The sequence below is a fragment of the Formica exsecta genome, unplaced genomic scaffold (assembly GCF_003651465.1).
Source record: "Formica exsecta isolate Colony F162 unplaced genomic scaffold, ASM365146v1 scaffold633, whole genome shotgun sequence".
NCBI lineage: Eukaryota > Metazoa > Arthropoda > Insecta > Hymenoptera > Formicidae > Formica > Formica exsecta.
The window spans coordinates 142,114-156,700 of NW_021853395.1; the positions used below are offsets into that span (position 1 = coordinate 142,114).

General features: G+C 35.1%; 1 protein-coding gene across 1 annotated transcript in view; it reads left to right on the top strand.

The window, feature by feature from the left end:
* Positions 1–1,671, top strand: part of LOC115242795 — a 49,683-nt gene extending 48,012 nt beyond the window's left edge. Inside the window, exon 3 of the mRNA XM_029819336.1 lies at positions 1,547–1,671. Within this exon, the coding sequence (XP_029675196.1) occupies positions 1,547–1,671 (125 nt within the window). The remainder of the gene's footprint in view (positions 1–1,546) is intronic.
* Positions 1,672–14,587: the final 12,916 nt, after the last annotated feature.

Genomic DNA, 14,587 nt, shown 5'->3' on the forward strand with positions numbered 1-14,587 from the left:
AAATAGAGAGAGCTTATTTTATATAATTCGGATGAGTGACGAATGCCCGTCGGCCGTGCGACGCAATCTACCAAAAATTCCACAAAAGTTAATTCACAACACGCGTAACTCGACTACTATTAAGGGCGTGACTCATTCGAATTGATTACCTACAATAAATCGGCAACAAAATCGGGCTGACGACACTCGTCCCACCGACTGGAAGCTCTCGATTCTCTTTCTTGTCCGGTAATTAGGATACGCTCTGTGAGGCCTGCGTCCTTCTCGCTATCTCGCCGAACGAGAGTCCTGCAGGAGACACGCCGGCGCGATAAATCGCTATCGTGCCACCTGTGGCGCTTTCGCATTACGCAGGGCCGTCCTGCGGTCCTCGCGGTCCTGTTGTCGTCACGGCCGTGTTGGTGGGTTCATCGCCCCGGAATTTCCAAAATTTTGTTGTCGTTTGGCTTAGAGGTACGGGCTTACGGCTGTGCCCGATCGGCTCTCCTCCTATTTTACTGAATAGGCCCATGGGTGAGAGTCCTCTCGCCGCTCCGTCCTTGGGACTCCCTCGATTCGTGCGGGTGGGGTGGCCGCCCCTTCGGCCGGATTCTTCCGGCCCTTCGCGCCTCTTTCCTGGCGTAAGAAATATAAGATTACCGGCAGCGATGTTTCCTTGCCACCAAAAAATAGTTTTTAATATTATAAAACTACGACCTGACGTCTCCTGTTCCCTGGGTGTCCCGGACTCCCGCTCTCGGCTGTCGCTCTTCTCTCTTCCTCTTCTTCCGCCGGGTGGGATCTCGCCGCTCGACCTTGTGCCGACAACTAACTCGCGGGCTCATATCGAGCATACATTTTTGATTCTTAAACAAAAAGTCAGATCTCGTCGATCTGACGATCGGGCCGCTCTCTCCCTAAATTAGGAGGACGCAGGCCCCCGAAAAACCGCCCGCGATCGGGCCATTCGGCCCTTGTGACGGACGTCCCAAAAACGTCACGTCACAATATACACTGTCGAACAATTAAGTTTCGAGATTCGCTTCGCATTTCCGAACGTTCGATCAGTTTGTGCTGCCATTTTAGAGGGTTATTTACAACTCAACACTCAACACGTGGTGCAAGTTTTAAATTATTTGGTTCAATAGTTAATGAGATACAGTCACGCAAAGTTGTGTTACAAAATTTTGTTTAAAAGTCAGTGTAATAGAAGAAACGCGTGACAACGCGCCAACTTTAAATTCTGCGTTAAATTAGTGAAGTCTCCAACAGAAATGTTTCAAATGATTCAACAAGACTAGTCCTCTGAAGCAAGCCCTTTCAAAATTTGATTCACGTTTTTTTTTATTAAAAAATTTAAAAGTTGTGAATAAAGTTTCTGTAATGTTTTTACAACTTTTTTATGCTACATAGATTTCGATTATGGGGATTTGGAAAATGCAGCCATTTGGTACCTACATCACTCTATTTTTACTAATTTTAAAAATAATCTATATATTATTTTTCAGCAAAAATATTGTAAGAGCATGAACTGTAAATAATATAGCATATTTAATTTGTATTGCAGCGACAGAAGAAAAATTCGATCTTGTATACACAAGAAAAGCTGTAAATAACAAAAATGGAGTCGAAATAACATGTTTGGCTGAAGGACTTTACCCTCAACCGACTTTAGATATCTCTATTGAGTAAGTGCTTTTGCAATCTATTATAATACTTTGAAATAACATAATGTCTTATAATAACATATGTCTTATAGTAACATAAATTTCTAATCTTTTTATATCACTAGAAAAACAGGGAATACTTTTCATATACTAAAAAATGAGCTATTTTTAAACTACTGAAACTCAAAACTCAAAAAATCATCGTAGAAAAATAATTAAAAAAGGATTTTGAAGTTTGAATTTTCAGCTTTAACGCACTTTCAATCATTCTTTTTAAATTTTTATATCTTCTTTGTTTTATGCTTTAAGGAAGAACACATTGTTTAGTTCCTAAAAATTATGTATTTTTATGTTACTCCGTAACTCAATAAAAAATTTTTTCTCAAAAAATTTAAGTCGAATTTTATAAACTACCCGACATTTTGCCTACAAAACGTTTTTTTAAAACACCACATTTTTTTTTGCCAAGTTATATGATTTTGAAACTAAACCTGTATTTTCTAGAAATAAGAAAATAAAAAAAATTTTTTGAACTATCGATATCACGTTACAATTGAAACTTCAAGCTTCAAAATGCTTTTTTAATTTTGTGTCCGCGATGATTTTACGCCGAGTATCGACATTAATTTTAAAAGAATACAGGTTTAGTTTCGAAGTTATATAATATTCGGTCAAACAAAAAATGAAAAAATTTTTGGAAAAGCGTTTTGTAGGTAAAATGTTATATTTTTTGGAACTTGGCTTAAATTTTTTTATTGAGCTGCAATTGAACCGAATGTCAAAAATACGTAATTTTAAGGAAAAAACAGTGTGTCCTTTTTTAGGGGTACAAAACTGAGAAGATAAAAAAATTTTGAGAAACTATCGATAGCGCGTTAAAGTTGAAATTGCAAACTTCAAAATGTTTCTTTGATTTTTTGTATACGATGATTTTTCGCCAAGTTTCAGCGGTTTGAAAATATCCCAATTTTTAATAAAAAATGTTCCATTTTTGTATAGTAGGGATAAAACCGTAGGGTAAAACCGGGTACTTTTTTGGATTTGTCTTTCTACAAAAAATCAGAGGGCAAAAAAAACTCTTGACCATTAAAAGTCTTTAGTAGACCTTGAACTATGAGAAAATGAGGCTAGTTGCAGAGAAAAAATATTTAGTTACCAAGGATAACAGGATCTTTTGAAGTCAAAATACCCGGTTTTATCCCATCGATAGGGTAAAATCGGGTAAAATAAAACTCATTTGAGAGCATATAAAACACTGTGCAATTACGAAATCTTGATTTATGTTAATCAAAATACAATACAAGAATGTATTCTATAAACAAAAATCACAAACAAAGATATCCTCTTGTTTTACATTGCTGCAGGACTTTCTTTCAATTTTTTAACTTTAGGAGTCTCCAAAAGCTTTTTTTTAGTGATTACTTTTTCTGAGTGGCTTTCTCCATTTCCTATTGCTTTTTGTATGGAGACAAAGTCAGGAAGACAGTTTTTCCTCTTTTTATTATATGAGGTTTGTAGGTACCCGGTTTTGCCTCAACACGAGGAAAATAACAAAATATACGGCGATATATTCCGGCGTATAAAGTGATGATTAAAACTAGTGTGATATACTCTCTAATATGTACAGAATGCAATGCTGCATTTACCAAAGCAAATGCTCTGTGTAGAAAAAATTCACAACTCGATTGTTGCCCCGATATCGATTTTTTTCGGCTCGAAAATTTTGGGCTTCTCTCAAAAAAGAAATATTACATGGGCACGATTCATCTCAAAATAATAATGGCGTTAATCTACAACTAACAAAACGAGTTGGCCAAAGATAGTAGCATTTATCACAAAAAAAGAGAGTACCCTACTTTCCCTTATATTGTAGTTCACATCTAAAAAAATTCTTTTTAAATAGAAAAAAGAGAATAATCATTTCCCGTAGTCTTTTACAATGAATTGTATTACCACATCACAATTTTGAGAAGTTCGCGATTAAAGTTACGAAATAAGACTATTTGATGTATTATTTCATGTTATAGTTACAATATGTAATGTGCTGAAGAAGTTTTGAGTAAATGTTGACATTTGTAAGGAGTGTATAATATTCTATTTGAAAAAAATTGAAGTGACTTTTATAATTTTTAAACTATTCTATTTAATATCTAGTTTGATAAATTTGTCTCTAAATATAGTTTTGGAAATATTAAAGCTAATTCTTATTAATTTTGTTTATGGGGTATAAACAAAAGTAAAAACTATTTTACCAGAGTCTTCCAGAGTTCAAAAACTTTTTGCCATTTTTTTCTGATAATTATCGAGGTAACATAAATTACACATTAAAGAATTTGACCACTAATGCGGTACATTGGACGGACATTTGTGCCGAATGCATGCATTTAGAGACGTGCTTTTACGCGCAGTTCTTTCTTCCACCACCACTAGTAGCGAAAGTATGCAGCCTCTGACATAATGAATTCATGCATACAATTATCTTGCACCATTCTGCAATAATATACGACAAATATGCGAAATTAAAATAAAAGCATTATTGCAACAATAAAATTAAATCTTGAGAAATTATTATACTTTCGGATAGAGCATTTTACAACGTTTCACAAATTTATAGGGATGGTTTATTTAAATATTTTGCCATTTTAGAAACAGCAGACACTGTAAAGAGTCAATTTGCAAAGATGATTAATTGAGAGGATTAATATTAAAACATTAGATAGCTCTAAAAAGAGCTGTTTATGGCACATACTGGTCAAAATAAGTATTCATTACTTTTCTAGAAACAGGAAAGTTGTTCCTTTTTTTTTAATGAACAAGAAGATATATAGGGTGTCCGACAAATAAGTGACCAAACGAAAGGTGGAGGTAGATTGGGTCAAACTGAGTCGAAAAATCCTGAACCATTTTTTTTTATAACGCTTAATAAAGGAATTATTATTGAGTAAAGTCTGACCAATAAGCACCAACCTTTAGCCGGGCGCACGTCGGTGAGCCGCGCGCCGTGAAATATGCCCTGCTGCATACTACCAGGCGCGCGGGGGTAAATTCTTGAGATCAGTTTAAGAAAAAAATTTTAATACCAAGATATTCAGGCTATAATGGTTTTTGAATTAGAAGCATTTAGAGTTAAGCTGCCATTACATAGTAGCATTGAGCATCAAGCGTCTGCGCAGAAACCATCGCGCAGGATTTTCAACAAGATAGATTCCAGTTTCTTGTAGCTAATAGCATGATGAGTCATATGAATTCGGTCGAAATAAAAAAGATTATGTTCTGATATACATCATTAATACTGAAAATTGATTTTTATTTATATTATACACAATAGAAATTATTATTATTAAACAAAATATATTATAGAATGTCACTACTCCCTGGCAGAATATTAAAATATCTAATCAAGAATTAAGGATTATAATTTTCTTAATTTTTTTCTGCATCTTTACAACATATTGCTCCTTTAAATAATTTTCTACTATTAATAATAGTTTTTCAAACTGTGTCATTTTGTCATTTGTGAATCCGTTTTTGTGATGTATTACTAACGTTTTATAATATTTTGCTATAAAAAAACTCTTATACAAAATAGTGTTAGTTTAATTATTTTAATACAAAAACACTATCACATCCAAACTAAAAAATTGTTTTACAAAATAGTTGTTTTAATTTTCTACGAAAATAATGTGATATATGATAAAAATATTGCGCGAACTAATAAAAATTTATGTTACAAAATTTATTTATTATTATTTCTAATATTAAAAATATTTACGAGCAGCCAGATAAAATTAATATATCTATTATATTTCTGAATTATAAAAAGCAACCCTTTTATTTCTTTGATTTCTATTGTACAATATCTCTCTCTCTCTATTTGTACATTCTTTTTTAAAAAAAAATTATTATCATTAAAATTAAAATATATTATTATATGCTTGTGCAATGCTATAAATTGTTTGATTAATACGTCTTGTATCTTGATTATATATCAAAAACGAAAGATGTAAAAAGAAAAAGAACAAAATAATGAATAATATCAGTTATAATATAAACTTCTTCTGTGAAATATATATATCTAATAGCATTCTGACAGATGGAAAAATACAATATAACAGATCTATTATATTCCCTAACAATACTGAAATATGCTTCATCTATTTCAAGCAATGCATTCGCATCGAAACAAGAATTGACTACAATATGTTGATTTGCAATAAACATGATGCCACAGGCTTTGTCAAAATCTTATTAACAGCTTGAAAAATTCTTCTACTTCCACTGAAAAATAAAAGTATATTTATAAATTACTAGCACAACACAACGCGCGCTTCGCGCGCGCTCTTTATTCTTTTTCATTAAACATTTTTAACGATATATACACAAAATAATAACTGTCAAAATATGCAATGACAGCCGCTCACGAAGTAAGCGCAATGACAGAACCAATCAGCGGAAAAGCGACAACAATACACTTCGAGACTTTCGAGTATCGACAATACTTCTGGATAGTTCAATCTATAGAACACAAACATATCTTATAATAAACATATTATAGAATACACACATCTCTTTCTTATAAATATATGTATTGCAATACTTTGTTCTGTTTTTACACGTAGCATAAATTACTTTCGTAATGTTTTAGTTTTCTCTAATATAAATGAGATATACCTGATCGCGCGAGAGACACTACCGTATCTCTTGATGCGTGGACACAGTGGGTTCCGTCCCCCTCCCCCTATGGGGGGGCTCCACTTCCGAAAGATATAACCTAACCCAAACCTATTTCTAATTTATCATGATCTTGACAACATATGCCAAGGTCAACATTGTTGGGTCCGTTTTTATCAAGTTTTATTATCATGTCCAATACTTTAAAGTGATATATCTCGAAAACTATTGGTCAATAAATTTTATTTAGATCTAAATTTAATTTAGAATTATATTTAATTTAGTTATATCACAATAACTGCAATGTGAATGTATTAAAGAATACACTGTCACATCGATTTTGCCGGTCCAATTCACGGATACTCGTCATTGTCGATAGCTACTCCAAATTCGTTGACGCGGGATGGTTTTCGACAATAACATCGGCAGCAACATGTCGATATTTACGCAGACTCTTCAGTCGCTATGGACCACCGGAAGTACTCGTTTCGGATAACGGCACTCAATTTACCTCGGAAGAATTCGCACAACTGTGTGCCGAATTTAACATCTTACACCTTCGTAGCCCACCGGGGCATCCGCAATCAAATGGTCAAGCCAAAAGGATAATAAGAACATTAAAAAGCTCGATAGAGACAAGTTCAGCATCGCAACTGGAATCGGAGTTAAACCGATTTTTATACGCATACAACTATACACCCAGTGATGTAGTACCAGACCATAAGTCTCCAGTCGAAGTATTCTTTGGACGCAAATTCAGAACGCCACTGGATATTTTCACCCCAATCGCGAAACCTACGACAGATCTTACTCCTCAACAGAAAAAGATGAAACAACAGTTCGACAATCACGGCGCGAAGCCGCACTCTTTTATTCCAGGTCAGTCGGTAGTAATTCAGCTCTCCAACGGGCAACGCATTCCTGGAAAAATTGTGAAGCTAATAGGCAAAACAATCGCTCGTGTCAGTATCGAGGGAGGATTCATTAACAGGCATTTTAACCAAATTTGGAATCGCTCAATAAACCTACGAAGGAAATCTGACGCTCTAACTGAGGATTTGCTACCCTTAGATTGGCAGTTAATACCGGCTCAACCGAACTCTACGTCTAACACCCCACAAGTGGAACCAGAGGAAGCTGAACCTCCTAGTAATGAAGTGATACAGGTAGGACCGGAAAAAGCTGAACCTCCTAGTAATGAAGTGACACAGGTTCCTGGGCCGACTGTTCGGCGTTCTGAACGTCTATCACGTCAGTTACAGCCCGACTACAAAACTGTAGGAGGAACTTGTTTATATCGGCAAAAGCATTCTTTAGGGGGGAAACCAGTGTAACGGCTAAAAAAAAGGCTCTTTTTAAGGATTTTTTTATGGTAAATAATTGGTTTTTTTCCAAATCGCGTTATTAACATCACAAAGTACATAATGTGAACTACCTTTTGTGAAATTTTCGTTAAAAAATATTAATATTTATAGCTACAATAGCCAATAGTGCGAGCCACCTTAAAAAAAAACGGGCGCACGCGTAGCGGTGCAACGAAAGCTCCAAAACAAAAAAACAAGGATTTTCTTAAAATATAAGACAATAGCTTCAGTTGTACGTATGGAATTTTCGATTGAATAGTTTGTTTTTTTGTAATGTTAAAACCAAAGGTCAATGTCTCACCGATTTAGGAATTTTTTTCTTCAGAAGTCCGCCATTTTGTAAAAAATAATTTTTTTTTAAATCCATACGTGCAACTGAAGCTATTGTCTTATATTTTAAGAAAATCATTGTTTTTTTTTGTTTTGGAGTTTTTGTTGGCCCGCTACGCGCGCGCCCGTTTTTTTGAGCGGCCCACACTATTAGCTATTATAGTTATAAATATTAATATCTTTTAACAAAAATTTCACAAAAGGTAGTTCAAATTATGTACTTTGTGATGTTAATAACGCGATTTAAAAAAAAAACAATTATTTACTAGAAAAAAATCCTTAAAAGTAGTCTTTTTTCAGCCGTTACACTGGTTTCCCCCCTTAAGCGGAAAAGGAATGTTGGGATATCAATGATATGTCAATGACATGTCCGCGACTGCGCATGTCCCGATGCTTGAGAACGAACGATAAACAGGAGTCTTGGAGATGGAATAAACATTTTGACGTGACTTTGTTTTTCGTGTCTCTTGTAATAAATTATGTTCTCGGACATAAACTGGAGTTTCTAATAAATACAACTAAATACCACAACACAAAGTTATTAACAATTGAAGATAGTGACCGACCGATGCTTGCAATATAAGACTGCATTTATTTCGTCATGAATACAAGCTCGCAACACTTTCCCATCCACACAAGAATTGTGGGGTAGACCTCGCTTCGCGTTGTAACGAAAGATGTAACCTAACCCAAACCAAATTTTAGTTTTAAATCAGAAATAGGTTTGGGTTAGGTTATATTTTTCGGAAGTTGTGCCCCCCCGTAGGGCGGAACACACTGTGTCCATGCATACATTTTCCCACTCACACAAGAATTATGGGATGGACTTCGCTTTGCGTTGTAAAGTATATGCGTGGACGCAGTAGGTTCCGCCCTCTCCCTCCTTCGGGGGGGTTTCACTTCCAGAAGGTATAACCTAACCCAAACCTATTTCTGATTTAAAATTAAAATTTGGTTTAATCTTAAAGCCCCTCCCTCGCTCATGCAATTACTTAAATATACAATTAATAATGTTACGTCCAGACTCGAGGAAGGATGAGTCGACGGAAGGGCGCAACAGCTATCTTTTATTATCTCGAAGTTAAACGTCTCGTGGCGTTTAGAATCGGGTCGTACGAACTGACAGGTCTGAAAAGCAGGTAAACGACTGAGTCGCTATTACGCTGGTTATTCAAACGTTCGTTCGGTGGTCCCTTTTTGGTAAGAGAATTTAATCTCTTTTACGCGGGATGGGACCAAGTGCGATCTTTCGACTAGGAATGAGTGGGAGTTTAAAAAAGAGTTATTTTGATTTTAAATTAACAAAATGTAAATTTATTCATTTTTAAAGTAAATGGTGGATATACATGATTATAAAAAAGCCAAGTGAGGACACTGGTGGCACAAGTGCCTAACTCGCGAATTACGGTGCAAAAGCACAGAGTAAGACTGCGTGAAGCTGAAGACCGGAGAATAAGTGTGTAAGTCCGTTCGAGTCTTCTTTTTATATCTCTCTTTTCGGGGTGTATTCTAATTTCTAAGAGTGGGAATCTTCCAAAACTTCAACGAATTAAAAATTGTGCCAGTGTCTTCATTAGGCGGGGTGTTTCTCCTATTTTTCAAATTTTCACTCGTGATGATCGTCGATTGGTGACCAGTTCAGAATCCCTTGAGCTCTAGATTTCCCTTATGCCCGTGATCTGATTAGAAAAAGTCTTACTTTCTGTCGTTACTGAATGTGACGTCACAGAAGTTTCGTCATCATTAATTTAGTTGTATTCGTCAGATATTTCGTGAGAATTTTATTATCTTTTCGGTATCAGTTTTTTATTCCGCTGGAAAATTCTACTGCGAGGGTATCTACTGGTTTTTATTTATTTTTAGGCGACCGGCGCGGTTTCGTCACCAGTCTCTCGCGTCTTTCCCACGGTTACTCACGGTTACACGGTAGATATAGATATTGTCAAGTGACTAAATGTTTAAGGAATGTGTGACGCAAGATGCTCTATTTACCGAACGACTCATTTCTATCACCGATCGATTATCATTGCCGCAACTTCGCGGAAGGAAGGAATCATGGAGTCGCCAGGACGTAACAATTAAATTTGTTATATTCTCTTGATTCCACGATTCCTTCCGCAGAGTTGCAACATTAATCATCCATCGTTGATAAAAGATAAAGAAAGTTGTTCAATACTTTTTTGTGCTATATGACAATTTCCTAACACGTTTCACATCCCATTAATAAAAGATATAAACGAATAAACGTGAATAAAACGGGAAAGGATTAGTGGTAGCCTTTTGAGGAATCTCCGTCGATCTCCTCTAAACAAACAGAAATGATGAAACCGACGATGTAAATTTAGCGGGACCATCGTCAAAACGAAGAAAAATGACATAATTGCACGAACTTAAGCCAAGGAATAATGCGTGGATTAGGCCTACACGGGATACCACGTCAAAAAAAAAAAAAAAAACGCGCCAGGAACTCTACCCCTTTGGTGGTGCGGAAAAGAGTTTGACCATGGGAAAAAATATAACTCGAGTTTTACGTCGTAAAAAGCCACGCAGTTGTCGAATGTTTCGAGAAAAAATTCTTCCACATCCCTCTTTTCCTTTACCATAGGCGTAGGGCCAAAAGTATTAACCCTAGGAGAAAAAAGGTAAGGATCAAAGTAGTAGAAAATGTTATTCCCTACAACTTTGTTTATTATCGTTTATACGCTAAAGTTAAAAATAAACGAGATAATACAATAATTAAATTTCACCCCCCTTTTTCAGGTTTAAGTCAAAAAATATCGATCGTAGACAAAAAATTCTAATGACCAAAATAGAGAATTAAATTTTCTACAACTTCGGTTATTACCATTTTTAGTCTAAAGTTGAAAATAAGCGAGTTATTTAATAAAAACAAATTTACCCTTAAATTCAAGATGGCGGCTGAAGGGTAGAGTCCCGAAAATCTGGATTTAGACTACTAATGACCCCCTCCAGTGAATAAAAAAATAAAATTGCTGCAATAAATTAATGCAATTTCAGCTTTTTTTGGTACCCCCCCCTTTTCAAGTTTAAGTCGAAAAATATCGATCGTAGATGAAAAATACTAATAACCAAAGTTGTAGATAATTAAATTTTCTACAAGTTTAGGTATTACCGTTTTTAGTCTAAAGTTGAAAATAAGCGAGTTATTTAATAAAAACAAATTCACCCTTAAATTCAAGATGGCGGCTGAAGGGTAGAGTCCCGAAAATCTGGATTTAGACTACTAATGACCCCCTCCAGTGAATAAAAAAATAAAATTGCTGCAATAAATTAATGCAATTTCAGCTTTTTTTGGTACATCCCGACTGGACTATGAATGTCTGGCATGGTGCGGAGTCTGTTTCTGGCAGCAAGTTAAATTCTTTTACTAACGATTTCGAAAATAAGTAAAATAAAAATACAAACACACCATAATGTACGAAAATTTTACTGTGGCAATGCTGAAGAACGAGCTCCGGAAAAGAGGTGTTTTTTTAAAGGAAAAAAGCATGTACGCTCGGCTGAAATTTTTTTTAATGGCTTCAATCTACTTTCTGCGAAGCTGCGGATCATTGGGAAAACGATGTCCCTCTTTTTCGTGCACCCAAACACACAATACATTGGAATAATTACCAATTTGCGTACAAACAAACGTGACCGTGTATTATGTAAATGTGAAAATAAAATAAAATAATTTACATAAGACTCTGATAATGATAATTAATACAAAGGATGACAGGTAATAAAAGAGCCAGCGCGGTATAAAAAGCGCAAACAAATAAAAAAATATTAAAATATCAACTAAAGAAGCGAACGTTTCGGTCCCTTTTTTAGACTTTCATTAGCGCATTACTAAACGATAAGTTACATATAAGAGTCGTAAAATATATTTCTGAGGTACGTGAATAAAAAGTCGGTGTGGAGATGTCATCATAGTCAAATTCAAACGCAATCAAAGATCATCATTCATAAGGCGCGTTCCTCTACGGTTGGATGATGATCTTTGATTGCGTTTGAATTTGATTACAATGATATCTTCACACCAACTTTTTATTCGCGTGCCTCTATTACTTATGAACTATTTTTTATGACTCCGATTTATATGTAACTTAAATATACCTATTTAGTAATGCGTTGATGAAGGTCCAAGAAAGGGACCGAAACCGTTTGCTTTCTTTAGTTGATATTTTAATATTTTTTTATTATTTTTTTGCGCTTTTTATACCGCGCTGGCTCTTTTATTACCTGTTATCCTTTGTATTAAATATGAAAAGCCGGCAGCCATAATAGGTGCACTCCTTACTAACGCCTCTAGCGGCGAAAAGTGACACGCGGGATCCTCATTATCTTAGATAAAAATATATACAGGGCGACCATTAGGATTGTGTTAAAAGTAAACGGTTATATTTCCCCTTCTCGATTTCGGTCATTTAACTGATTAGGTTCTGGTATATGAGACCTGTCAATTTTATCTAAGCCGTTGTACAAGCCAGTTTACAAGTGTCAGAATGAACGCGCTAAGCATCGAAGAAAAAGTGTTTCTTATCGAGTGCTTCTACAGTAGAGACAAAAACTATACTAAGGCGTATCGTGTTCCATAGTAAATATGGATCTAAAAAAGTTTGAAGCGAAACTAAGAAGATATGCTTCCTGGAATCGCGCCATAACCTAATCTAATCTACACATTATGTTGGTGATCTGAGATTTTATTCATTTTGTGATATATTTCCGCAGGATTATTGATAATTTCAGTATATACGGCACTTTGAATGATCGTAGACATGATTTACCCGGCTCATCTCGTACCGTTACAACAGATGAAACAATTGATGAGTTGATTCCTACAGCCATGTTGGACAACGTATTTGAAAGTTTTTGAAAACAATTGCAATTATGTGCTGATTCCGATGGAAAACATTTTGAAAACATACACCATGCGCGCAAGCAAATTTTTGCCCCTTTTTTAATAATGTGTATTTAAATTATTAAAATATTATTTATTTGTTTTATGCTTATAGTAATAAAATTTGACAAGTCTCCTCTACAAAATGGCGTTTCATTCATTTTGTTCGGCTTACTTGTTCCGCAGTAATAACCATTTACTTTCAACACAATCCTAATAGTCACCCTGTATATATTATTAACTTATTTCGCACAATCAACGGTATCATAAATCAATTAATAACAGCAATGAAAGAATCTGTGGGGAAAAAGTAACTTGCATAATCATGATCTAATTATAAGCCGATATCAGAATTATCAATAGACAATCAATAAATACGAAATTCAATAAAATTGGAGAAATGTCCCATTAAATAAGAACACTGGAACATCTCTAATACGTCAAAAATTTAGAATATTTACATCTCTAAAGATCTAGAGCACATCCTTAAAAAAAGAGTATAAAAAACCCGCGAAAAATTAAACACAGTTATTCAATTCTTCAGTAGATATAGCTTTATTCAGTTATAATTCTATTCAGTTATAGTTTATCTTGCTTCAGCATTTTGTGAGTGTTCTAGCGAGTTTTGATTACACCCAGTGTCCAGACCAAACATCTCGTTTATTCCAGCCAAATCTTGCTATATCAAGGACCGATTCTTGTTGACTTTGTTCAAATAGTAAGTCAATCGAATTTTTAACCATCTCAAACAACTTTTAAATTTTCATCTAATAGTATATTTAAGAATTGGTTGATTATACATACGACATTCAATTTTTTCTCTTTCCTTTTTCTTAGTGAATTGTCATAAGCAGAATTACCGCTCACAATTTTTGCGCAATCTTTAAATTCAGGCGGAATTACCGCAATAAGCAAGGGTTAAAAGATTTGGCTCATGTAGCTCCAAGACAAGACGAGATTATTCGTCGTCAGACCATAATTTTAGTTTTAACCAAACTCTATTTGATAATGATAACACTCTTCCTCTTTTCTTCCTTAACATATTAAGAACTAGTTGAAGAAAGAAAACTGACTGACCGTCAACAGTTTTGCCTATGTACAGGCGCCACGGCGCTACCAAGTAGCTTATCCGGAGTTTTATGTCTATAATCGTTTTAATAAACTTGTGATTAAAATACCTCAGGAACTAAAGCCGTAATCAAAAATCTAACGGCACTTTTATTATACAATGTGGACGCAAGCTTTCGGTTGCTTGAATAAGCTTTTGATTGTTTGAATAAGATTGGTGCAGTCAATCCTGAGGTATGATAATCGTATACCAGAATTGTGATACTTTCATTTTCCATAAGGTTCAGACTCTAACGTACGTATGCTCACACGCACAGACGCAAAGCGATTTTGTCCCTCAAGGGGCATTCATACCGCTCATGTACGATTATTCTTTTGTGTATACTCTTTTATAAAATTATAATTTTAAAAATTTATAATAAATATGTAACGATGCATCCCCCCATCGTTACTAAACCGTACCCGGCCGCCGATCCGCCGGAAGTCCGCCGCCCGACGAACACCGGTCGGGCAAATGCGGAGGCGCCGAGCGCCCATTTTTAAAGAATATCAGAAACGCGTAAACATATAACCGCCGTTAGGCGCGCGAAAACATCGAGAACCGA